General features: G+C 47.0%; 1 protein-coding gene across 3 annotated transcripts in view; it reads right to left on the minus strand.

Moving 5' to 3' along the window:
- The window catches only part of TENM2 (teneurin transmembrane protein 2), a 6300157-nt gene that overhangs the window by 1726270 nt on the left and 4546741 nt on the right, over positions 1-27146 (minus strand). For all 3 annotated transcript variants that reach the window (XM_073589482.1, XM_073589484.1, XM_073589485.1), the window contains one exon: positions 25014-25127. In XM_073589482.1, the coding sequence (XP_073445583.1) occupies positions 25014-25127 (114 nt within the window). The remainder of the gene's footprint in view (positions 1-25013; positions 25128-27146) is intronic.

Here is a 27146-nt window from a genome sequence, read left to right on the forward strand (position 1 = left end):
TTCATTCACTAGGTCCCCCCGCGTGGTTCTGGGAGTTATGCTCACCGTTCTTGTGATCATTCTGACCCCACGGGGTGGGATTTTGCGTGGAGCACCAGATCGAGGGAGATTATCAGTGGTCTTGTATGTCTTCCATTTTCTAATTATTGCTCCCACAGTTGATTTCTTCACTCCAAGCTGGTTGGCTATTGCAGATTCAGTCTTCCCAGCCTGGTGCAGGGCTACAATTTTGTTTCTGGTGTCCTTTGACAGCTCTTTGGTCTTCACCATAGTGGAGTTTGGAGTCAGACTGTTTGAGGGTGTGCACAGGTGTCTTTTTATACTGATAACAAGTTTAAACAGGTGCCATTACTACAGGTAATGAGTGGAGGAAAGAGGAGACTCTTAAAGAAGAAGTTACAGGTCTGTGAGAGCCAGAAATCTTGATTGCTTGTTTCTGACCAAATACTTATTTTCCACAATAATATGCAAATAAAATGAAAAAAAAACAGACAATGTGATTTTCTGGATTTTTTTTTCTCAGTTTGTCTCCCATAGTTGAGGTCTACCTATGATGTAAATTACAGACGCCTCTCATCTTTTTAAGTGGTGGAACTTGCACTATTGCTGACTGACTAAATACTTTTTTGCCCCACTGTATGTGGAGAAACGTGGGTCAGTGAGTGCTCTCATCCGCTAGATCGGCTGTCTTTAGCAAGACTGCATGGACTAGGGCTCATAATTCTGAACACCCGCGCTATCTCCCCATGGGCAGGTCACTACTCAGATGACACAGGGTGAGGGTACAACAGTGTGGCAATACTTTATTGACCCACAACTCCCAATAGCACACAGAACAGTCCCAGCAAATACCCAAGATGATGCAAATTACAGGGTCTCACCCTTCCACTGACTTGCTGGGATTAGAGCTGCCACCAGTGTCGATGAGTGGTCCTGTGTTCTTTCAGCTGGGTCTGTCATACCCTCAGTTGAGATCCTGAAGAGTCACACTGACCAGAAGAAAAAGTCTCTCTATATAGTGGAATATACCTTAACAAGTGTCCTTTCAGTCCCACATCTCAGATAAGGGGAATAATTAAACTATTTACATGGTTTTTCCCCTCTCTGCTTTCTGCATCAACAAACTGGCTCTGTAACACGATGCATAATTAACATATCAGTAGAACTCACTATTCATCAAGGATGAGAGCACACTATGTTATATCAAATATGAGCTTAAGAGTCAATATTTCAGGCTTACACAAACAAAAGTCTTTTTTCTTGACCAACCAGAAATCAACACTTAACTTTTTTACTCCCAAGGGTGGTTTGCATGTCATTGCCCGGGACAATTTTTGCAATTCTGACCACTGTCCCTTTATGAGGTAATAACTCTGGAATGCTTCCAGGGATCCCGGTGATTCTGACATTGTTTTTCTCATGATACATTGTACTTCATGTTAGTGGTAAAATTTCATTTATATAACTTGCGTTTATTTGTAAAAAAAAAATGGAAATTTGCAAAAATTTTGAAAATTTCGCAATTTTCCAACTTTGAATTTTTATGCTCTTAAATCACAGAGATATGGCTCACAAAAAAACTTAATAAGTAACATTTCTCACATGTTTACTTTACATCAGCACAATTTGGGAACCAACATTTTTTTATTAGGAAGTTATAAGGGTTAAAAGTTGACCAGCGATTTCTCATTTTTACAACACCATTTTATTTTTAGGGACCACATCACATTTGAAGTCACTTTGAGGGGTCTATACGATAGAAAATACCCAAAAGTGACACCATTCTAAAAACTGCACCACTCAATGTGCTCAAAACCACATTCAAGAAGTTTATTAACCCTTCAGGTGCTTCACAGAAATTTTTTGAATGTTAACAAAAATGAACTTTTAACTTTTTTCACAAAAAAAAATTAATTCAGGTTCAATTTTTTTATTTTACCAAGGGTAACAGGAGAAATTAGACTGGAAAAGTTATTGTGCAATTTGTCCTGAGTACGCCGATACCCGATATGTGTGGGGGAACCACTGTTTGGGAGCATTGCAGAGCCCGAAAGGGAGGGAGCGCCGTTTGACTTTTTCACTGCAAAATTGGCTGGAATTCAGATAGGATGCCATGTCACGTTTGGAGAGCTCCTGATGTGCCTAAACAGTGGAAACCCCCCACAAGTGACCCCATTTTGGAAACTAGACCCCCCAAGTAACTTATCTAGATATGTGATGAGCTCTTTGAACACCCAAGGGCTTCACAGAAGTTTATAACGTACAGCCGTACAATTAAAAAATCATATTTTTTCCACAAAAATGATCTTTTCACACCCAATTTTTATTTTCCCAAGGGTAACAGGACCCCAAATGTTATCATGCAATTTGTCCTGAGTATGCTGATACCCCACATGTGGGGGTAAACCACTATTTGGGTGCATGGCAGAGCTCGGATGGGAAGCAGCGCCATTTGACTTTTTTGGCTGGAATTGAGATAGGATGCCATGTCGCGTTTGGAAAGCCCCTGATGTGCAAAAACAGTGGAAACCCCCCAATTCTAACTCGAACCCTAACCCCAACACACCCCTAACTCTAATCTCAGCCCTAACCCTAGCCCTAACCCTAGCCCTAACCCTAGCCCTAACCCTAAACCTAATGGGAAAATGGAAATAAATACTTTTTTCATTTTATTATTTTTCCCTAACTAAGGGGGTAATAATGGGGGGTTTGATTTACTATTTATGGCTGGTTTTTATGTTCAGCAGCTGTCAAATGCTAAAAGACGCTTTTTATTGTAAAAATAGTTTTTGCATCACCACATTTAGAGAGCTATAATTTTTCCATATTTTGACCCACCAAGTTATGTGAGATCTTATTTTTTGTGGGACGAGTTGACATTTCTATTGGCACAATTTTCGGGCACGTGACATTTTTTGATCGCTTTTTATTCCGATTTTTGGGACGCAGAATGAACAAAAACCAGCATTTCATGAATTTCTTTTGGGGGGTGCGTTTACACGGTTCCACGTATGGTAAAATTGATAAGGCAGTTTTATTCTTCGGGTCAGTACGGTTACAGCGATACCTCATTTATATCTTTATGTTTTGGCGCTTTTATGCAATGAAAACAATTTTATATAAAAAATAATTATTTTTGCATCGCTTTATTCTGCGAGCTATAACTTTTTTATTTTTTCGCTGATGATCCTGTGTGGTAGCTCGTTTTTTGCAGGACAAGATGATGTTTTCAGCGGTACCATGGTTATTTATATCCATCTTTTTGATCGCGCGTTATTGCACTTTTTGTTCGGCAGTATGATGATAAAGCATTATTTTTTGCTTCGCTTTTTATTTTTGTTTTTTAAGGGGTTCGCTAAAGGGAATAACTATTGGGACAGTTTTATAGGGCGGGTCATTACGGACATGGCGATACAAAATATGAAAATGTGTACTTTTATTGTTTTTTATTTTCAAAAAATGAATTTATTAGGGAATATATTTTTTTAATTTATTTAGCGATTTTTTAAAAATTATTTTTATCCTTTTTTTTACTTTATTACATTGTCCCAGGGGGGACATCACTGTCATGTGACAGATCGCTGATCTGACACATCACAGATCCTTGTGACAGATCAGCAATCTGACACAGGCGCTGCACAGGCTTCCTCATGCCTGCGCTCTGCAGGCAGTGAGGAAGCTGGCTCCCTACAGGCCCCCGAAGGTCCCCGCCGCCATATTGGATATGGGGACCTGCAGGGAAGGAGGCCCCTGCAGGGAAGCAGGGAGGGAGCCCCCTCCCTGCAGATGCTTCCCTAAACCCCGGTACACTGCGATCATGTTTGATCGCAGTGTGCTGGGGGTTAATGTGCCGGGGGTGGTCCGTGACCGCCCCAGACACATAGTGCCAGATGTCAGCTGTGATAAGAAGCTGACACCCGGCCGCGATGAGCGGCGCTCCCCACGGGGGGCGCCTCTGATCGCTATGATGTACTATTCCATCCTTGGGACTTAGGTCCCAGGTTACATGGATGGAATAGTACGTCTAATGTAGGAAAGGGGTTAAATCCAAAAGCCTACATACAGATCAAAAGTCAATTCTTCTTGGTTTGATAAACATGGTTGTCTGGTTGGTTGTTTACCAAAAAGCTCTATCTTGGTCTCATCCATTCATCAAATTCTTTCCCAGAAGGATTTTGGCTTACACACGTATATTTTGGCAAACTGCAGTCTAGCTTTTTTATGTCTCTGTGTCATCAGTGGGGTCCTCCTGGATCTTCTACCATAGCGTTTATATTCATTCAATGTCAACAGATAGTTTGCACTGACACTGATGCACCCTGAGCCTGCAGGACAGCTTGAATTTATTTGGAATGTGAATGGGGCTGCTTATACACCATCCAGACTATCCTGTGTTGCAACCTTTCATCAATTTTTCTCTGCCATCCACATCCAGGGAGATTAGGAATAGTGCCATAGGTTGTACATGTTTTGATTATGTTGTGCACAGTGGACAAAGAAACATCAAGATTTCTGGAGATGGAATTGTAACTTTGAGATTATTGATATTTTTCAATAATTTTGGTTCTCAAGTGCTCAGACAGTTCTCTTCTTCTCTTTCTGTTCTAGATGCTTAGTGTGGGACACACAGACACACAATGCAAAGATTGAATCAACTTCTTCCCTTTTTATTTGGTTTCAGGTGTGATTGTTATATTGCCCTGTTACTTGCCACAAGTGAGTTTGAATGAGCGTCACATGGGTGAAACAAAGTTGTTTACCAACAATTTTGTAAAGGTGCCAACAATTTTGTCCAAACCATTTTGGGGGTTTTGTGTGAAATTATGTCCAATTTACCCTTTTATATCATATATTTTTGTTGTACCAATACACACAAACAAAACATGTGTATTTGCAATAATGTTCTGGGAGAAATACTTCATTTTATGAAACAATTTCAAGGGTGCCAACACTTTCTGCCATGACTATATGTGGCCCTGACTCTATTCCAGTCCACCTGACCAGAAGAGTCCTCTGACCTGCCGACTGACGGTGGTCCGAGCAGTAGGTTCCAAAAAATCTGAAAATTATAACCTGTACAGTGGATGGGTAATAATTTTAGGAGACTAAAATACCCCTATAAGCATGGAGCAACTTGTACTTCTTATAGGTATTCATATTTACAGTAAGTTTGCTAGATTTACGTACTCCAATTATACTATAGTGTGCTGTTTAACACTATAGACCTAATTATTATAGCGGGTTACTGTTTTCCCTATCATCACCTGCAAGAATTGGCACAAAGCCTTAGATTTTATTGGATTGATATTGTCTTTAAAACTAGCTGCAATTATATAAGTTTTAGATATTCAAAAGGTATAAGGTGCAATAGGGTATTGTGCATTTAATAAGTCCTTTAATAAAGTATTCAATTGGTCACTAATTTACAGGTACAAATAGGGAACAATGGCTCTTTAATGGCTCTTTTTGTCCAGCAATGGCTCTTCAATGTTTAATCTCTTTAATAAAAGACATCTGTCAGCAGGTTTTTGCTATTTAAACAGAGAACAGCATGATGTAGATGCAGTCTCTGAGACACTGATTCCAGTGATTTATCACTTACTGGACTGCTTGTTGCACTTTCAATAAAATTAGTGGTTTATCAGCAGGAAGTAATCACTGAAGGACTAGTTGACTCATGCCATGTAGTCCTTCTGCTCTGTGTAACTTCAACCCCAGCACCAACGAGTAGCATTCTACCTATGCGTGTATGCAGAAAGCTGGCACTCAGTGTTGTGGGTGAGGGTATACTGAGCTCAGCATTCAGAGAACTGGTAGATGTGCAGCAAAGAAACAGTGATTGTATTTAACCTCTTAGTGACAGAGCCAATTTGGTACTTAATGACCAAGCACATTTTTACAATTCCGTCACTTTATCAGGTTATAGCTTCAACGGATCCCACTGATTCTGAGATCTGAGATTGTTTTTTCGTGACATATTGTACTTCATGTTGGTGAAATTTCTTCAATATAACTTGCATTGATTTATGAAAAACGGAAATTTAGCAAAAATTTAGAAAATTTTCAGGTTTTAATTTTTGTACCCTTAAATCAGAGAGTGGTGTCACACAAAAAAGTTAATAAATAACCAGAGTTTCCTCATTTTTCCAACAAAATTTACGAAAAAGTGACACTGATCTAAAAACTGTACCCCTCAAGGTGCACAAAATCACATTCAAAAAGTTTATTAATCATTCAGGTGCTTCACGAGAACTAAAGCAATGTGGAAAGAAAAAATGAACTTTTTAACTTTTTCACAAAGAATTTAATTTGGAACCAATTTTTTTTTTTTTCACAAGGGTACTTGTGAGTTTATTTTCCCCTTCTGGTCTGGTGAACTCCCTATTCTGGTAAAGGAAGGTAATGAGCCTGATTATCAGGCACTTGAGCCTAATGAGGATGACTGGCTGAGTGGAGTCACGGACTGGGTATAAGGCTGCCGACGCCCTTCTGCCCTGCGGGTGATTTCTCTGTGGACTTCTAGGACACCAGTCTGATTCCTGCTCCTCTAAAGCTAAGTTTTCTGCTTTGCCTGTTGCATTTGTGTTTTGTTTTTGTTTTCCTTGCTTTTCTGGATTCTGCCATTCCCTGCTGGGGTGAGCTGAATCTTCTTTTGCCTGTTGCTCTGTCTTCAGAATATTCCTGAGTACTGACATAGCTTTTTTGAAGCCTAGCGTCTTCAGGGCCTTTTTCACTGTCAGTTTGTTGGCTCTTATTTTCATAGGGTTTTTCACGGATTGCAGACAGCAGCCTTCCTGTCCTTTCCTATCTAGTTAGCTTGGGCCCCGTCTTTGCTCAGTCTATCTTTCTGTCTGTGTTAGTGTTTTCATCTTGCTTCATCGTCATTATATGTGGGGGCTGCCTATTGCTTTGGGGTCTGCTCTAGGGCAGTTTAGATTTCCCCTTTCTTTCTTTAGGCCTATTTAATTCTCCGGCTGTGATCGAGGGGTCTAGGGCATCGTAGGAACCCCCCACGGCTACTGTTAGTTGTTGTGGATAGGAACAGGGGTCTGCAATCAGATAGCTGCCAACCTCTCTGGTTTTCTGGACTTAGCTAGCATTTCTGTTTTTGCCTCCTATGGTGACTCATTCATAACAGGTACTGTCATGATCCAGGCTGGGTATTGTTTTGTCTCTCCTTTCCCGGTCTGGTCATGTCAGGGGTTAATTTTCCCTGCCTCATTCTTGTGTCAGGTCTATTATATATCTGTGCTGCAACCTGTGTGCAGTGCTAGTTATACTGCTTGCCTTCGGCATGTGTAGCTGGCTCTGGTGAGTTCCTGATCTGTCCTGCTGCATACATCTGACTCTACCCATGTCTGTTGACCTTCCTCCTAACCCCCCTCCTTATTTCCCTGTGTGTTTGGATTTCCCAATATTTGACTTTAGCTCAGCCCTGACCTGATTTGTCTCTCCCTTCTGATACCTCTGCTATTGACCGGCACTGACCTTTTGCTATATCTACTGACACTGTGGTTTGGATTCCCCTTTGTACTGTGTTACTTCTGGTATTGAATCGGTGCTCTGACTATTCTGCTGCCTCCTAGTAGTTGGTTCGCTTTAATTCTGCACGTCTGTTTCATAGCAGCACATTCAGCTCATTCTCCGCTCTGCTGCCATCTAGTGGAGTTTGTGATACTCTGCATTAACCATCAGTGTTACAGCGTGATATTATAACTGGCTGCACATTTTTTTCTCTCCTCTCTCTCGCTATGGAACCACTTTGTACTCTTGTGGATCAGATGTCAAATTTGACCCAAATGAAGCTGGATTTGTCAGTAGAACATAGAGCCCTTGCCACTTCCCATAACCAACTCCAGAGGGAACTTACTGGAGCTGTTAAATGTTTTCAGGGTTCCATGACACAATCAGCCTTTAGGCAATCCGACCCCATTGATATTTCTTTGCACTCTCCTGAAACTACGGTCAGGCTCCCAGATACGTTCTCCGAAGAGGGGAAGTTTCCTACATTCAGAGAGAGTTGTAAGTTATTTTTCTCCTTTAGAACCAGATCCTCAGGAAATGAGAGTCAACGAGTGGGTATAATCATTTCTTTACTCCGGGAGGGTTCTCAAATTTGGGCTTTTTCTTTACCTCCTAATGCCCCTGAATGTATGTCTGTGGATAGGTTCTTTGATTTTTGATGAACTAGATCGGGTCAGGGTGGCAGAGGACACGATCATGGGTCTCTCCAAGGGTAAACTCACTGCTGAATGGTATTGTTCTGAGTTTAGATGGTGGTCCCCCGAGGTGTCCTGGAATAAGTTGCGAGTTCAGGAGAGGAATTTCGGATCATATCAAGAACGCTCTGACTTTCCATTTCTTTGGAGGAGGCCATGACCCAGGCAATTCGCATGGATCGGAGATTGCAGGAGAGAGGAGTAATCCAGCAGAAGATTACAGTATATCCTGCCAAGTCCAAGGTTATGCCATATATGGAACCTGTGGAGGTTGGGGCAAGTAATCTCAAGGAAACGGAGAGGAAGCAGAGACGTGAAGGGAGATTATGCTTTATTGTGAAAATCCGGGACACTGGAAGAAGGACTGCCCCTCTTGCCCACTGACTAACAAGCTGCTGAGTCTGGGTGATTGTCGAGGAGATCACCCAGATTCTCAGGTACCATTTCACTAATTTCATAAAATTCTGTTAAAGGTGGAACTTTGTTGTGGAGATGGTTACATATCCACTTCAGCTTTTGTGGACTGTGGGTCATGTATGAACTTTATTGACTTTAGTCTGGTGTCCAATAGTAAGATCTCGACAGTTAGACTAAAGACTCTCATTCATATCATTGCCATTGATAAGACACCGTTAGCTCAAAATGTGGTTAAGTTTGTCTCTGAGTAATTCCTCATCAAGATTGGTTCCTTGCACCAGGAACAAATTTCATGTTACATTCTGGATAACCTTCCAGTCCAGCGAGACTGGTGTTGGGATTCCCCTGGTTACAGCTGCAGAATCCTGTTTTTGACTGGGAATCTCGTGATACTGTTAAATTGGGTCCTAACTGTTCTAATGGTTGTCTTTCTGCTGTTCTGGTGTCTTCCATTAATCTGGAGGGTATTCCGGAGTACCTGAAAGATTTTGGAGATGTGTTTTCTGAAAAAAGAGGCTGAGGTCTTGCTACCACATAGCCCCTATGATTGTACTATTAATCTAATTCCGGGTGCTAAATTGCCCAAGGCCCATTTGTACAATCTTTCTGGCCCAGAATGCACTGCTATGAAAGAGTATATCTCTGAAAGTTTACACAAAGGTCACATCCGTCCCTCTGTTTCACCTGTGGCTGCTGGACTCTTTTTCTTGAAAAAGAAAGATGGTGGTTTACGCACTTGCCTCGATTTTCGGGAATTAAATAAAATTACGGTGAGAGATACCTACCTGTTATGATTGGGTCACCAAGGAGGAACGGAAGACCAAGCTAAGCCACAGAAAATCAGAGAGGTTGGTAACTAAGCAGATTTCAGACCCCTGATCCTATCCACACAACTAGCAGTAGCCGTGGAGCATACCTACAATGATCCTAGATGCCTCGACACAGCTGGAGAACTAAATAAGCCTAAAGCAAGAAAGGGGAAATCTAAACTGCCCCAGAACAGACCCTAAAGGAATAGATAACCGCCAAACATATTGTCATGTCCGCCATGTTTGTCATGTCTGCCATGTCTGTTTTGTCTCAAGAACTCCTGGAGCGATGTGCATGTGCATATCTTGTCTGCTGTCCTGCATGTTCGCTAGAGCAGTGTGCACACTCACCTCATGTCTGAGCTGCAGGATGCCTGCATTTCTGCTCTGCCTTCTGTGATCTTCTCGTCATGTCTAGGATCCCTGATCATGTGTCCCTGCCTGGATCCTGCACTGTCTGGTTCTGCAATCATCTCGTCATGTCTGGGACGCTGATCATGTGACGTTTCCTAAAGATCCTGCACTGTCTGGTTCGGTAATCATCTCGTCATGTCTGGAACTCTGATCATGTGACTGTGCTCTGTTATCCTGTGGATCTGAACCCGGAAGTGCTCCCCTGGTCCTGACCTGGAAGAGGAGGTGCTATGCCCTATATCAGGCCGCCCCTTCCTATGCTCAGGGCCTGAGTATTGTGTGGTGTCCCTGCATGGCTGCTTGGTCTGTGGGGCGCTCCCTCTATTCTGTGCCCTTGCACTCTGCTCTGTCGTGCATCTCTGCACACGCTCCGTGCTCGTATTCCGTCTCTTGTCTTGTGTCTTGTCTAGTGTTTGTCTCTCGTGCCATTTTCTGTCCCTGCTCTGCTTTGCCTTGTAGTCCTTGTTTGCTCTGTTTCTGTCCTCGTGTCATGTCTTGCTCTGCTTTGTGGCTTCAGGTAGCCTGCCTCTGTCCCTGTCCTTGGCGTGCCTCTCTGCACGCACAGGACTCTGCCTCGCCTGTCCCTGGCGTGCCTCTCTGCACGCGCAGGACTCTGCCTCGCCTGTGTACCCTGTCCCTGGCGTGTCTCTACACGTGCAGGCCTCGCTCTGTCTAGTCCCAAGGTTCTCCCTTGGCCCGGCTCTGGGCTTCTGCCTACTCTCCGCTGCTAGACTGTCCCTTTCCCTGGCATGCTCTTTGCATGCGCAGGTCTCTGCCTTGTTCTTTGTATTGTCCCTGATGTTTCGTGCGCCCTTGCACTTTTCGCACTAGGCTTTGCCGTACTGTCTGTACGTGTCTGTCCTGTGTCTTTGCCTAGCCCTGCCTTGTGGCTCCGTGCCTCCGTGCACATGCCTGGTCGTCTGTGCCTGCCTGGTGTGCCTCAGCCGTGCCGCCTCTAGCCGTGCTCGCCTGTGTGCCTCAGCCGTGCCCCGTCCTGTGCTATAGTGGTCTGGCTGCGTGGCCCCGCGGTGGTGCCGCCTCTAGTCGTGCCCACCTGCAACTGCCATCGTCAGTTCCACCTGCCGGCGCTCCCAGCCGTGGTCTCCGTGCTCCCTTGCACTCACGCTGGTTCTCGCACTGTGCCTTTTCGTGCTACTCTTGCACAACTCTTTGTTAACTTTGCTCTGCTCTGATTCCTGTCTTGCCTGGTCCTTGAACCCTGTTCCTGGCGTGCCTCTCTGCATGCGCAGGACTCTGCCTCGTCTGACCCTGGCGTGCCCTTGGCACGCCCAGGACTCTGTCTCGTACCTTGTGCCTTGGCGTGTCTCTACACACGCACTCTCTTGTGCCTTGGCGTGTCTCCACACATGCACCCTGTCTCATTTTGTGAACCCTGGCGTGTCCCCTACACACGCACCTAGTCTTGAACCCTGGCGTGTCCCCTACACACGCACCTTGCCTTGCACCTAGCTTTGAACCCTGGCGTGTCCCCTACACACGCACCTTGCCTTGCACCTAGCCTTGGACCTCGGCGTGTTCCCTATCACGCACCATTCCTGGATATCTGTCGTGCCTCCTTGCCTGGAACCTGGTTTGCCTGCCGGATGCCCGGAACCTGCCGATTGCTGCCAGAGATCATGAGCTGGATGACTGCGGCCTGACGTCCGGAGTTGATGTCCGCAGCCTGATGCCTTGATGATGTCGTTCGTTGCCAGCAGTCTGGAGTCCGATGCCATCGTGCCGTTACCCGTACCTAGGCGTGCCACCTGGCACATACCATGCTATGGACCTTGGCGTGCCTACGCGCGCACCTTACACGTTTTGCTTGTTTACACTGTATGTGATCCTGAGTTATTCTAATGAGGTTACCTTGCACCTACGTCTTGTCTCGTCTTGCTTCCTGCTCGTCCTTGTCGTCAGACACTCGTCTAGTGTCCCCTGAGCCGGCCGTCTGGTCCCAGCAGTCATGGTGGCTCACTCCCTTGGTCTTGCCCCTGACACTCCCTGTATAGGGGGTGGATTCTCACAAGGTAAGCTCGCCCTCGGTGGGTGGGTGCCATGACCCAGAGGGTCCACTCAAAAAATGGGCTCAGCAGGAGCTGAGTCCGTCACACATATATTGTCGGTGAGACAAGATGAAAACACAAATGCAGGTAGGAAAATAGACTGAGCAAACAATGGGGCCCACACTAACTAGACAGGACAGGAAAGGAAAGATTTTGTCTGCAATCACGCAAAAAACCCTGGTTAACAAAATGCCCAACACGTCTGATAGAAAAATACTGAAGTCACTAGACTTCGCCCACTATATCAGAGTATATTCTGAAGGCAGAGCAAAGAAAGGCCAATCTAATAAGGGACAAAAACAAACTGGCACAAGCAGTAACATAAGGATGGAAATTCAGCACAGTCCCAGCCGGAGCTGGCTGAACACACAAAACTGAAATAGACAAAACTAGATCAAATGTGAACAATGGCAAAAGAACACTCAGCTGAGCATGCAGGGACTGAGCTGGAAACTAAGACCTCAGGAGGCAGGAAAAAAATCACCAGCCGGGATAGAGGGAGTCGGCTGTCTTGAATCCAGTCAGAAACTCCAGATCTCCAGTCATCCTCCTCATTATCAGGTGGCAGGCCTCTGTTATTTAGATCAGCTCCATTACCTCCAGTAACCACCAGAGGGATCCCGGAAAGAGAACTCGCGACCCCTCTGTCAATACGACCAGCTCCATAACCTTTACTAGTAACCAGAGGTAGGCCAGGGTAGAGGCAGTGGAGGAAGCTCTGCACAAAGAGGTAGCAGAGGCAGTGCCGCAGGACAAGGCAAGGCCAGTATGGCCAAAATGTGGAAAAGTTTTGTGGGACCGCCACAAACGGCTACACCATCACAGACGGCTCCAGTCAGCAGGAGGCAACGTTTCCGTCAGATGGTGACAGACTACTTGTCTTGCCCTGTTAGTGTACTCCCAGACGGCTCCTCCCCGTTCAAGTATTGGGTCTCTAAGCTGGATACATGGCCAGAGCTTAGCCAGTATGCATTGGAGGTGCTGGCTTGCCCTGCTGCCAGTGTATTATCAGAACGTGTCTTTAGTGCTGCAGGTGGGGTGCTAACAGACCGTCGCACGCGACTATCGGCCGATAATGTTGACCGACTTACTTTTCTGAAAATGAACAAGGCCTGGATCTCACCTGAATTTGCCAGTCCTCTTCCAGAATAAATAATTGGCTGGCAACAGGATCCAGGTCTCCTGTTGTGTTCATGTTTCTATGACCTGAACTTTATTTCCTGGGCTACAGCAACGCCCGTTGTTGCTCAGAAGTGCTGTCCTCACAGACAAATCACTCACTCATGTGTAAGTGGGGTTTGGTAACGTCAGCTGATCCCCTGCTGTGTGTATGGCAAAGTGTCCTGCTCCCTCCACAGTCAAACAACCTCAGATTTACACCTGGCTCCAAGTAGGCCTCGGCCTACTACCCGATTTTCCCTGGGCTCCGACACCGCCAGTTGTTGCTCAGAAGTGCTGTCCGCACAGACAAAACACTCGCTCATGTGTAAGTGGGGTTTGGTAACTTCAGCTGATCCCCTGCTGTGTGGAGGGCAAAGTGCTGCTGCCTCCAAATTGTAACTACTTCAGATTTAAACATTCTCTGATTTGGCCTCTGTCTCCACTCTGTCTCTAGTATTTCCCCTGACCTCCAACACCGCCAGTTCCTGCTCACAGTTGCCGTCCGCGCATTCCACACGTGTTCCTGTGTTACTGGGGTTCTGTAACGTCAGCAGATCCCCCAATGTGTGTCCGCCACTGTCTCCTGCGCTGTCCACCTTCCCACTGCAAGCGGTGGAAATGTGGACAGAGCAGGAGACAGTGGCAGACACACATCAGGGGATCTGCTGACATTACAGAACCCCAGTAACACAGGAACACGTGTGGATTGGGCAGACGGCTGCTGTACGCATAAACTGGCGGTGTTGGTGGTCACGTGAAATCCTGGAAACAGAGTGGAGACAGATGCCTAATTGGAGCACGTTGACAGTCTGTTGTAGCCTACAAACAATCTAAAACTGCCACCAAGTAGGCCTCGGCCTGCACCCTGGTTCTCCCTGGGCTCCAACAACGCTAGTTGGTGCTCGGAAGTGCTGTCCACACAGAAAAAAACACTTGTTCATGTGAAAGTGGGGGTCAGTAACGTCAGCTGATCCCCTGCTGTGTGGATGGCAAAGTGTCCTGCTCTCTCCAAAGTCAAAATACCTCAGCTTTACACCTGGCTCCTAGTAGGCCTCGGCCTGCACCCTGATTGTCCCTGGGCTCCAACAATGCTAGGTGGTGCTCGGAAGTGCTGTCCACACAGAAAAAAACACTTGTTCATGTGAAAGTGGGGGTCGGTAACGTCGGCTGATCCCCTGCTGTGTGTACGGCAAACTCTCCTGCTGCCTCCAAAGTCAAAATAACTCCGATTTACACCTGGCTCCTAGTAGGCCTCGGCCTGCACCATGATTGTTCCTGGGCTCCAACAACGCCAGTTGGTGCTCGGAAGTGCTGTCCACACAGAAAAAAAAACACTCGTTCATGTGTAAGTGGGGTTCGGTAACGTCAGCTGATCCCCTGCTGTGTGGAGGGCAAAGTGCTGCTGCCTCCAAATTGTAACTACTTCAGATTTAAAAATTCTCTGATTTGGCCTATGTCTCCACTCTGTCTCTATTATTTCCCCTGACCTCCAACACCGCCAGTTCCTGCTCACAGTTGCCGTCCACGCATTCCACACGTGTTCCTGTGTTACTGGGGTTCTGTAACGTCAGCAGATCCCCCAATGTGTGTCCGCCACTGTCTCCTGCGCTGTCCACCTTCTGTAATGTCCGTCTGCGGTTCTGGGCTGCAGCCAGGCAACACCCCGAGAAACACTGATACCCTTTACCCCTCTACAGGGATCTGGATTTACAACAGAGCCCAGGAGGCGCTGTCTGAATAGGATCAGCGGCCAGAGCAGGTCGGTCGTCAGAGTGAAGTACAAAAACAGCAGGCAATAGCAGAGTCAATTTCAGGCCAAGGTCAGAGTCAAAAACTAGGAGGGCGGCAGAGGTACAGAATCGTTTAGGAAGTAGCAGAGTCAGAATATCCAGGCCAAGGTCACAAACCAGGAGAGTAGCAGAAGTACAGAATCGTCAGGCAAAAGAGGGGTCAGAAATCCAGGCTGAAGTCAGAGTCAAACAGAAATCAATCACTAAGTAACACACAGGGGAACCAAGAATATATCCGGCGGCTTGCAAGACCAGTCCCAAGGTATTTGAGGGATCAGGTCATCCCTCACAGGTTCCTGGACTGGTGATGTCATTAGGGCCGCCCCCAGGACCAGGCCAGATGGAGTTGCAGTAACCCCCTGATGACTGACAGAGGGGCGGAGCCTGCGCCCACCAGATGCCTGCGCAGGAGCCACTTCTCTGTCACCACCATAACTCACGGGCGGACCACGGCGCCTCCCAGTGGCCGAGGCAGGAACAGCCGTCCCCGAGTCTGACAGTGAAGTGGCGGTCTGGCGCCTCCTAGTGGCCGTGACCGGAACAGCAGGCCTCGAATCCAACGGTGACGTGACAGACCGGCTCCTCCTAGTGGCTAAAGCTGGGACCATAGGCCCTGAGTCTGACGGCGACGTAATAGAACCACGGTGCCTCCCAGTGGCCGAGGCAGGAACAGCCGTCCCCGAGTCTGACGGCGAAGTGGCAGCCCGGCGCCTCCTAGTGGCTGCGACCGGAACAGCAGGCCCCAAATCTGACGGAGACGTGACAGTACCCCCCCTTCCAAGAGGGGCCTCCGGACCCTCAAAACCTGGTTTGTCAGGGTGAAGGAGGTGAAACCTTCTAATCAGTGCTTTTGCATGGATGTCCCGCGCAGGGACCCAGGACCTCTCCTCCGGGCCGTAGCCCCTCCAGTGTACCAGATACTGTACGGACCCTCTTACAAGGCGGGAGTCAAGGACACTCCAAGGACCCTCCGACCGAAACGGGAGGAGGAGGGGACGGGACAGGGTGAATTGGGGAGCGATACAACTTGAGGAGAGACTTGTGGAAGACATTGGGTAATTTGAAAGACTGAGGGAGTTTTAAACGGAAGGCCACCGGGTTAATCACCTCTATAATCTCGTATGGACCAATAAATCTGGGACCCAGTTTGGCAGACGGTACTTTAAGCTTGATGTTTTTGGTGGAGAGCCAAACCTTGTCTCCAACTCCCAGGTGCGGTCCTTTGGATCGCCGTTTGTTCGCTGCCGAGGTCTGTCTAACCCGGGCCCCTTTCAAGTTAGAGTTTACCTCAGACCAAATGGTTTTTAAACGATGTATATTTTTCTCTACCACAGGAAGCTCCGACATTCTGGCCGAGAATGAGCCAAAGCGCGGATGCAGCCCGTGGTTGCAGAAAAAGGGGGTAGACTTAATGGAGTCCTGATACTGATTGTTTAGGGCAAACTCGGCTAGTGGCAGATGTTCTGCCCAATCGGACTGGTGTTCTGAGATGTAGCAACGAAGGTATTGCTCCAGAGCCTGGTTGACACGTTCGGTTTGCCCATTGGTTTCAGGGTGGTAAGCCGAGGAAAAAAATAGCTCAATACCAATGCGTTTACAGAACGCCCTCCAGAACTTTGACACGAATTGGGTACCCCTGTCAGACACAATATTGACCGGGGTACCGTGTAAACGTACCACATGTACAATAAACAGTTTACTCAACGTTTCCGAGTTAGGTAACCCCGACAGGGGGACAAAATGACATTGTTTATTGAACCTGTCCACCACCACCCAGATACACGTCTTTCCATCTGAGGACAGTAGGTCCGTAATGAAGTCCATGGAGATGTGGGTCCATGGACTCTCGGGGGTGGGCAAGGACTGGAGCCAGCCGGCAGGGCGAGTATGGGAGGACTTGGCGCGGGCACAGACCTCACATGCTAAGACATATTCTTTGCAGTCCTTAACCATCGTCGGCCACCAAAAATTCCTAGTTATCAATCTGGCGGTATTATTGAGACCAGGATGGCCTGCCAAGACAGAGTCATGTGATTCTCTAAGCACTTGTAGGCGAAACGCAGGTGGAACGAACAATTTGTTGGGTGGCGTAGTGTCAGGGGCTTGTTCTGGGGATTTACGGATCTCCTCCAGAAGGTCCAATGACACTGCGGACACAATGATCCCAGTGGCCAATATCGGAACTGGTTCACAGTCCTCGGCTTGTGAGGGGCAGAAACTGCGAGAGAGGGCATCGGCCCTCACATTTTTTATACCAGGGCGGAAGGTGATTATAAAATTAAACCTAGAGAAAAACAATGCCCACCTTGCTTGTCTAGGATTTAACCTTTTTGCTGATTCTAGGTATGTCAGATTCTTATGATCGGTAATTACCGTGATCTTGTGTTTGGCGCCCTCGAGGAAGTGACGCCATTCCTCGAAGGCCCATTTAATTGCCAATAGTTCCCGATTCCCAATATCATAGTTTTTCTCCGTGGGAGAGAATTTGCGGGAAAAAAACGCACATGGACGAAGCTGAGTGAGGGATGTAGTGCCTTGTGATAGCACTGCTCCCACTCCGACTTCAGAGGCATCCACCTCCACAATAAATGGACGGTCCAGATCCGGCTGAACCAAAACTGGGTTGGCCACAAAACTCTCTTTTAACGTAGAAAACGCCTGAATTGCCTCAGGATTCCAGTTGGCCACGTCCGCCCCTTTCCGGGTCAGATCCGTGAGTGGCTTGGCAATCTCTGAGAAACCTCTAATAAACTTGCGGTAATAATTAGCGAACCCCAAAAATCGCTGCAGCGCTTTTAGCGATTTTGGTTGCACCCAAGCCTTAATAGGCTGGACCTTGGCAGGATCCATGCGGAAGCCTTTACCTGAAACCATGTATCCTAAAAACTGTACCTCCTCAGCAAAAAAGACACATTTCTCCAGTTTAGCAAACAAGGAGTGTTCACGTAGTCTTTGTAGCACAGAACAGACGTGTTGAGAGTGTGTCACAGGGTCAGCAGAGTAAATCAGAATGTCATCTAAATACACCACGACATACACCCCACAAATGTCTCTAAAAATATCGTTAACAAAGTGCTGAAATACGGCAGGTGCGTTGCTGAGTCCGAACGGCATAACCAGGTACTCAAAATGGCCAAGGGGTGTATTGAAGGCCGTTTTCCACTCATCCCCGTCTCTTATGCGGACTAGATTGTATGCCCCCCGGAGGTCAAGTTTAGTAAACCAACGGGCTACTGTTAGCTGATTAAAAAGATCAGGGATGAGTGGAAGCGGATACTGTTTTTTTATAGTGATTGCATTCAACTCCCGATAATCAATGCAGGGTCTGAGACCACCATCTTTCTTCTCCACAAAGAAGAACCCGGCCCCAACTGGAGAAATGGACGGTCTGATAAACCCTTTTCTTAGGCTATCTGCAATATAGTCATTCATGGCCTGACGCTCTGGACCAGAGAGATTAAATATTCTTCCCTTAGGGAGACGGGCATCAGGAATCAGATCAATAGGGCAATCATACTCTCTGTGAGGGGGTAGCTTTTCAGATTCTACAATAGAAAAGACATCCTCAAAATCTCTGAAAGCAAACGGTATGTGGGGGGTTTTAACCTTAACTTGGTTTACTGCCAAGGATATGCAATTTTTCTGACACTGTGGGCTCCAGCGTACAACGTCACCCAAGTGCCAGTCGATGACAGAATTGTGCTGGCGTAGCCATGGCATACCCAGAATAACTGAAGAGGTTAAATTGTCCATCACAAAAAATGACACCAGCTCAGTGTGTAATGCTCCCACAGACATAGCAACCTTGGCAGTAACAAACTTAACCCCCTCCTGAATAATGGACGCGCCATTAATAGCCGTGGTTTTAATAGGGGCATTAAGTGTTAGTAGTGTTACACCCAGATTCCTAGCAGTCAAGGAATCCATAAAATTTCCTTCAGAACCACTATCCACATACGCGTTTAAACACAGCGATTTCTGACCACATGAAACTGAAATGGGTAATAAAACTTTAGCCGCATCTGCGGGCAATACCTGAACCTCTGGGCAACCATAGCCAGAGTAGTTGCCCAGAGGTCGACGTGCCAGGAGCATGGATCTCTGAGGTGCAGCTCTCTCCCTGAAGACTCCAGACTGCCGCATAGTTGTGCAAGAAAATGAGAGAGATCTTCCAGGCTGTGCAGTGCACCAGGTGTTCAGGCCAAAAATCAGCTCAGTCAGAAGAAGAGAAAAAAAAAAAAAAAAAAAGTTCAGGGAGACTGCTTTTGTATATGTTGGGTATATACACAAGAAGCAGTTAATTTTAGGGCCGGATATAATGTAACGTCCGTCTGCGGTTCTGGGCTGCAGCCAGGCAACACCCCGAGAAACACTGATACCCTTTACCCCTCTACAGGGATCTGGATTTACAACAGAGCCCAGGAGGCGCTGTCTGAATAGGATCAGCGGCTAGAGCAGGTCGGTCGTCAGAGTGAAGTACAAAAACAGCAGGCAATAGCAGAGTCAATTTCAGGCCAAGGTCAGAGTCAAAAACCAGGAGGGCGGCAGAGGTACAGAATCGTTTAGGAAGTAGCAGAGTCAGAATATCCAGGCCAAGGTCACAAACCAGGAGAGTAGCAGAAGTACAGAATCATCAGGCAAAAGAGGGGTCAGAAATCCAGGCTGAAGTCAGAGTCAAACAGAAATCAATCACTAAGTAACACACAGGGGAACCAAGAATATATCCGGCGGCTTGCAAGACCAGTCCCAAGGTATTTGAGGGATCAGGTCATCCCTCACAGGTTCCTGGACTGGTGATGTCATTAGGGCCGCCCCCAGGACCAGGCCAGATGGAGTTGCAGTAACCCCCTGATGACTGACAGAGGGGCGGAGCCTGCGCCCACCAGATGCCTGCGCAGGAGCCACTTCTCTGTCACCACCATAACTCACGGGCGGACCACGGCGCCTCCCAGTAGCCGAGGCAGGAACAGCCGTCCCCGAGTCTGACAGTGAAGTGGCGGTCTGGCGCCTCCTAGTGGCCGTGACCGGAACAGCAGGCCTCGAATCCAACGGTGACGTGACAAACCGGCTCCTCCTAGTGGCTAAAGCTGGGACCATAGGCCCTGAGTCTGACGGCAACGTAATAGAACCATGGTGCCTCCCAGTGGCCGAGGCAGGAACAGCCGTCCCCGAGTCTGACGGCGAAGTGGCAGCCCGGCGCCTCCTAGTGGCTGCGACCGGAACAGCAGGCCCCAAATCTGACGGAGACGTGACACCTTCCCACTGCAAGCGGTGGAAATGTGGACAGAGCAGGAGACAGTGGCAGACACACATCAGGGGCTCTGCCGACATTACAGAACCCCAGTAACCCAGGAACACGTGTGGATTGGGCAGACGGCTGCTGTACACATAAACTGGCGGTGTTGGTGGTCACGTGAAATCCTGGAAACAGAGTGGAGATAGATGCCTAATTGGAGCACGTTGACAGTCTGTTGTAGCCTACAAACAATCAAAAACTGACACCAAGTAGGCCTCGGCCTGCACCATGATTGTCCCTGGGCTCCAACAACGCCAGTTGGTGCTCGGAAGTGCTGTCCACACAGAAAAACACACTCGTTCATGTGAAAGTGGGGTTCGGTAACGTCAGCTGATCCCCTGCTGTGTGGAGGGCAAACTGCTGCTTCCTCCAAATTCAAACAACGTCTTATCTTAAACTGCCTCCAAGTAGGCCTCAGCCTACAAAATGACTATCCCTGGGCTCCAACATCGTCAGTTGTTGCTCGGAAGTGCTGTCCACACAGAAAAAAACACTCGTTCATGTGAAAGTGGGGGTCAGTAACGTCAGCTGATCCCCTGCTGTGTGGAGGGCAAACTGCTGCTGCCTCCAAATTGTAACTATTTCAGATATAAACATTCTCTGATTTGGCCTCTGTCTCCACTCTGTCTCTAGTATTTCCCCTGACCTCAAACACCGCCAGTTCCTGCTCACATTTGCCGTCCACGCATTCCACACTTGTTCCTGTGTTCCTGGTGTTCTGTTACGTGAGCAGATCCCCCAATGTGTGTCCAGCACTGTCTCCTGCGCTGTCCACCTTCCCACTGCAAGCGGTGAAAATGTGGACAGAGCACGAGACAGTGGCAGACATACATCAGGGGATCTGCCGACATTACAGAACCCCAGTAACACAGGAACACGTGTGGATTGGGCAGACGGCTGCTGTATGCATAAACTGGCGGTGTTGGTGGTCACGTGAAATCCTGGAAACAGAGTGGAGACAGATGCCTAATTGGAGCACGTTGACAGTCTGTTGTAGCCTACAAACAATCTAAAACTGCCACCAAGTAGGCCTCGGCCTGCACCATGATTGTCCCTGGGCTCCAACAATGCCAGTTGGTGCTCGGCAGTGTCTTTGGCATGGGTACTCCCTGTTGCCCAGCCTGGTTCCAGCACGCCAGCTGTTTCCGGGTAGTGTCAAGGTCACTATGCCACCAATCCGTTGTCCTGTTGTCTTGCGGCAGGGTTAGCCGACTCTACGGTGCCTGCAGTTTAGGTGACTCCTATGTGGACTGCGGGAACTGGCACTGAAGGCTGGATCCATAGTGCCAATGGGACATGGACCCCCTGTAGGACTGTGGGTTTCGGTAACTGCGGCTGGCTTGCGGCCTGGCTACTTTGCTTTGATTGGGTACCTTCTGCTACCCACCCGGGTTCCAGCACTGTCTGCTGGTTCTCGCCAGAGCCTTTGGCCTAGGTGCCTCCATCTTGGTATCCGAAGTCCAGCACCATCAGCTGGTCCTTGGTAGTGCTTTCTAGCACAGGTAGCTCCTGCCTAGTAACCGTGGTCCAGCACCGTCAGCTGTTCCTCAGTAGTGCCATTGGCTCTTGTAGCTTTTGCTAACCATCTGGGTTCCAGCACCGTCAGCTGGTTCTCGGCAGTGTCTTTGGCACGGGTACTCCCTGTTGCCCAGCCTGTTTTCAGCACGCCTGCTGTTTCCGGGTAGTGTCAAGGTCACTATGCCACCAATCCGTTGTCCTGTCGTCTTGCGGCCGGGTTAGCCGACTCTACGGTGCCTGCAGTTTAGGTGACTCCTATGTGGGCTGCGGGAACTGGCACTGAAGGCTGGATCCGTAGTGCCAATGGGACATGGACCCCCTGTAGGACTGTGGGTTTCAGTAACTGCGTCCGGCTTGCGGCCTGGCTACTTTGCTTTGAATGGGTACCTTCTGCTACCCACCCGGGTTCCAGCACTGTCTGCTGGTTCTCGCCACAGCCTTTGGCCTAGGTGCCTCCATCTCGGTATCCAAGGTCCAGCACCGTCAGCTGGTCCTTGGTAGTGCTTTTTAGCACAGGTACCTTCTGCTTAGTAACCATGGTCCAGCACCGTCAGTTGGTCCTCGGTAGTGCCATTGGCTCTTGTTCCTTCTGCTACCCATCCGGGTGCCAGCACTGTCTGCTGGTTCTCGCCACAGCCTTTGGCCTAGGTGCCTCCATCTCGGTATCCGAAGTCCAGCACCGTCAGCTGGTCCTTGGTAGTGCTTTTTAGCACAGGTACCTTCTGCTTAGTAACCGTGGTCCAGCACCGTCAGTTGGTCCTCGGTAGTGCCATTGGCTCTTGTTCCTTCTGCTACCCATCCGGGTGCCAGCACTGTCTGCTGGTTCTCGCCACAGCCTTTGGCCTAGGTGCCTCCATCTCGGTATCCAAGGTCCAGCACCGTCAGCTGGTCCTTGGTAGTGCTTTTTAGCACAGGTACCTTCTGCTTAGTAACCGTGGTCCAGCACCGTCAGTTGGTCCTCGGTAGTGCCATTGGCTCTTGTTCCTTCGGCTACCCATCCGGGTGCCAGCACTGTCTGCTGGTTCTCGCCACAGCCTTTGGCCTAGCCTTTGGCCTAGGTGCCTCCATCTCGGTATCCGAGGTCCAGCACCGTCAGCTGGTCCTTGGTAGTGCTTTTTAGCACAGGTACCTTCTGCTTAGTAACCGTGGTCCAGCACCGTCAGTTGGTCCTCGGTAGTGCCATTGGCTCTTGTTCCTACTGCTACCCAGTTTCTCAGCCTTCTTGTACCTTCTGCTACATTTCCAAGATCAAGCTTTTTGAAATTGTCTTTGGTAATCCTTATTGATCTCCATGACGACGACCCTGATGACGACGACCCTGAAGACCACACCAAAGAAGACCAGAAATATGACCCTAATAATAAGACCAAGAGGACAAAGAACATGAAGACAACCACCAAGATACAGAACAAAAGACTGAAGAACAAGAAGCAGAAGAAGCAAAAGCAGAAGAACAGAAAGCAGAAGAACATTAAGCATAAGACTAAAAATCAGCATAGAAGAAATCAAAATTATAAGCAGAAGAAGACTAAGCAGTAAATGGGGGTGAGTCCGTTCCTCCTCGTGGTGCCCCTGGAAAATGCCTGCTACTGCAGGCCAAACTGAACGCGGACAAATCCTGTTGTAAATCTTTAGTGACAGGCAGAACGTAAGGTGTAATCTTATAACTTTTATAGATAAGTACTACAGGAATGCCTGTCACCATAAGAAAATGAAGACAAAGAAGAATAGGAAGAAGATGAAGAAATAGCATATTAAAATTAATAATAGCTGAATAAGAAGAATATGAAGAATAGAAAAAAAAAATTAATGGGAAGAAGATGAAGAAGAAGATGAATAAGGTGAAGAAAAAGTTGATGAAAAAAATGCTACTGCTGCGGATCATGAAGGAGAAAGTGTGGGAGAAGTACAAAAGAAGGTGAAGAGCATGGAAGTTGTGAAACATACATATCTGACAAAATATAAAAAAGGTTAACATAGTCAATATCTTTTTAACTCCGAACGTCTTGAAAAAAAAAATTGGAATTAATGCTATGCCATGTGATTTGAATAAACTACTATGCCTTTAATGTCTCCTCCACCTCCCACAATACATTCTACATGATTCTTATTTGTTTTCAATTATGTAGAATTAGTCAACAAGGAAATAAAGGGCTTTTTTAAATTCCGATACCGGAAGTCCCATTGACTTGAATGGGACTTCCGGTATCGGAATCGGCGATACCCGATATTTTTTTCGTATCGGGCGATACCATCCGATACGATATTTTTGGGTATCGAACGGTATCGCTCAACACTACTATTTACTAATAAAGTTTTATGATCATGTATTTATTCGCACTATGCCTTTAAATTTCTGTGATTTTGGTTTAATATTGGCAGCCGTGCGCTTATGTGTGGCTTCCCCTGGCGTCCTTCTGCCTCCTGTGCTCGCCTGGGGTTAATTCCCCTCTTCACGCGAGCACAGTGATGATGGATGCCTGTGCTGCAATTACCCGGATCTGGGGAGTGCAATGTACATGCGCCGAGAGCGCTGCTGTCATTGGTCGATTCCAACTATGACCTCTCACATGGGGTTTAAGAAGGTGCTGTATGCTCAAAGCAACATATCCCCTTATGAAGCGACGTCATACGCACGCGAAACGCGCATTGGAGCATTACCACCTGGCCAGGGGCTCCACTCATCTTGTCTTGGTAAGAACATGCCCAATATGGGCTATATATTTACCTTTCTACTGAAGAATGTTACTATGTGGTTCTTTACCTTGACTCATCTATTAGCACACGTGCACTGTTTAGCATCACAGGATACATGGGATTTGTGCAATATTGATGGATTTGTGAGTTGTCTCTCCATGGGTCTTGTTGTTTCCTGAAAGGTGTCATTTTATATTCTAATTGTTATGAACTACTTTAAACTTTTTTATTTTATTCACTGGTGTACTCCTTATTCTACTTTGTTTCTCCATATACAGAATGTAGTGTATTTAGTCCTAGGTAACAACAGAGCTCCTTTGCGTTGCTGTCAGTTACTATATTACACATCATTGTGTGGTAAGAATTTACCTCCAGTGACAAAAAAATGTAATAAAAAGAAGAGAGACCATGACAGCGTTCTTCATCATGCTGACGTACAATAGAAAACAAATCTTTTCAACTATCTGTGCTGACATTTGGTAAAACTGTTGCATAAAGCCAGAAAGGACACTTAGCAGGGGCAATTGCACTCCCCTCTAGCCCACCGACACAGAGACTCTAAGGTCTGCAGGCAGAATAAGTGGCTGTCAGTCACTGAGGATACGAAGCACTAAACAGAACCTCACCTTTGCCTCCAGATGGCATTGTTGCCACATCATCGCTGCTGGTTCTGATGCCATTGTTGAATGTATGTCCGTCTGCGGGCTGGAGCTGCCAGTTCAGCCCGAGGAGATGCATTGCTGCAGGAGAGATAAGAAGATGACAAGTCAGTATAAAATGCATTTATGCCCCTTTCTATATACAATAGCCTACGCCACAATTGTATGGATGTCAGTCCTCGTGTCTTTATGAGCACAATTATGCAGGCAGAATAGAGAAGATACATGCAGGATCATGTAGACACATTATGAACCCCCTGTAGGGCCACACTAGTTTTATCTTATATAATCTAAATATTACTACTAAATTTGCTTTCTAATAGAATAAATGCTTCTATGATTGTATTTACACCCATAAGTGCTTTTTTTTCTATTATTAGTATGCTGAGACATTTCCAGTTATGTTTCTGTATATCACAAGGTTGGTTCGAATTTTTCCATTCAAATCAAGATTTCTGCAAAGATTTACAAATTGTCTCTTCAGAGAGGAAGAGGACTAGAACTCTAGTGCCATCTATAGGAAGTAGCAATCCTAGAAGTCATTGTCGACCCTTTAACGAGCCTTGTCAAATGACTTGTCACATATTTCCAAGAGGAGCATTGCGGCTTAAAAGAGTCCTCATCTCGGCATGCTTGAAATGCCACTCTCCACAAGGAGAAACTATACCTCTTGGATCCCTGTAAAGATTTGATATTTTATAAATGACAGAAAAAAAATTTGTGAAAAGTTGGCAAAGCTATCTAAGGATATCTGCACACAGTGTCTTTTAGACACCGATGTACCTGCAGAGTTTTGCCAGGAGAAGTCGCATTATGCCGGTGTGTTTTGTCTTGAAGCGTCTATTTCTGGCTTTTTTTATTGCTTTTTTTTTGTTTGTTATTTTCATTTGCTATTTCTTTTTTCAAACATTTTATATAAACTATGGAGCTGCTTCCAAGTACTGACATCAGCTGACATTAGTTTGAGCGCCATGAGAAAATTTCTAACAATGCTAGCACTGACTTCAGTTAGGGGAAGTGAGTTAATTGGCTGTGAACTCCCAGGACTTTACTGATGGCACCACAAGCTTCAGAACTTACTCACACTTGTGGTGACATCAGACAGGTTGTAGGAGTTCACCGGGAGACACTGAGCAGTGGTAGCAATGATGGAGGTGGTGGAAAGGAAAATGATGGGGTGGTGGGGGAGAAAGCAATGATGGAGGTGGTGTGGAAAAGGCAATGATGGTGGTGATGGAAAGGACAATGATGGTCATGGTGGAAAGGGCAATAATAGGGTGGTGGGGAGAAGGCAATGATGGGGTGATGGAGAGAGCAGTTATGAGGATGGTTGAGGAGAAAGCAATGTTGGAGGTGGTGGAAAGGACAATGATGGGGTGGTGGGGGAGAAAGCAATGATGGAGGTGGTGGGGAAAAGGCAATGATGGTGGTGGTTCGGGAGGAGGAAATGATGGAGGTGGTGCAATGGGCAATGATGGGGTGGTAGGGAAAAGGACAATGATGTTGCAAAAGGCAATGATGGGGTGGTGAGGGAGGAGCAAATGATGGAGGTGGCGGAATGGGCAATGATTGGGGTCGGGGAGAGGACAATAATGTAATGCAGGGGGAGGAGGACAATCAGGGGTGTGGGGGATTGGGATGGGAGGAAGTTGGATTTAGGAACAGGAGGAGGTGGAGGAAGACATTATCTCTTATTATGTCTAACACAGTCCCTTAGTATATAGTGTACTCACTTATTATGTATAGTGCCATCCCTCAGGATATAGTGTAGTCACTTTTTATGATGCCGCTCCCTATTATATAGCTTCCTCTGCTGTTATGTACAGTGCTGTCTCTTACATAGTGTCGTGTTTGGAGGAAAAAGAATACTGAGTTGCATCCATCAAACACCATACCTACTGTAAAGCATGGTGGTGGAAACATCATGCTTTTGGGCTGTTTCTCTGCAAAGGGGCCAGGACGACTGATCCGGGTACATGAAAGAATGAATGGGGCCATGTATCGTGAGATTTTGAGTGCAAACCTCCTTCCATCAGCAAGGGCATTGAAGATGAAACGTGGCTGGGTCTTTCAACATGACAATGATCCAAAGCACACCAC

This window comes from Dendrobates tinctorius, unplaced genomic scaffold (genome assembly GCF_039654945.1).
Source record: "Dendrobates tinctorius isolate UK_male_01 unplaced genomic scaffold, ASM3965494v1 ptg000108l, whole genome shotgun sequence".
Taxonomy (NCBI): domain Eukaryota; kingdom Metazoa; phylum Chordata; class Amphibia; order Anura; family Dendrobatidae; genus Dendrobates; species Dendrobates tinctorius.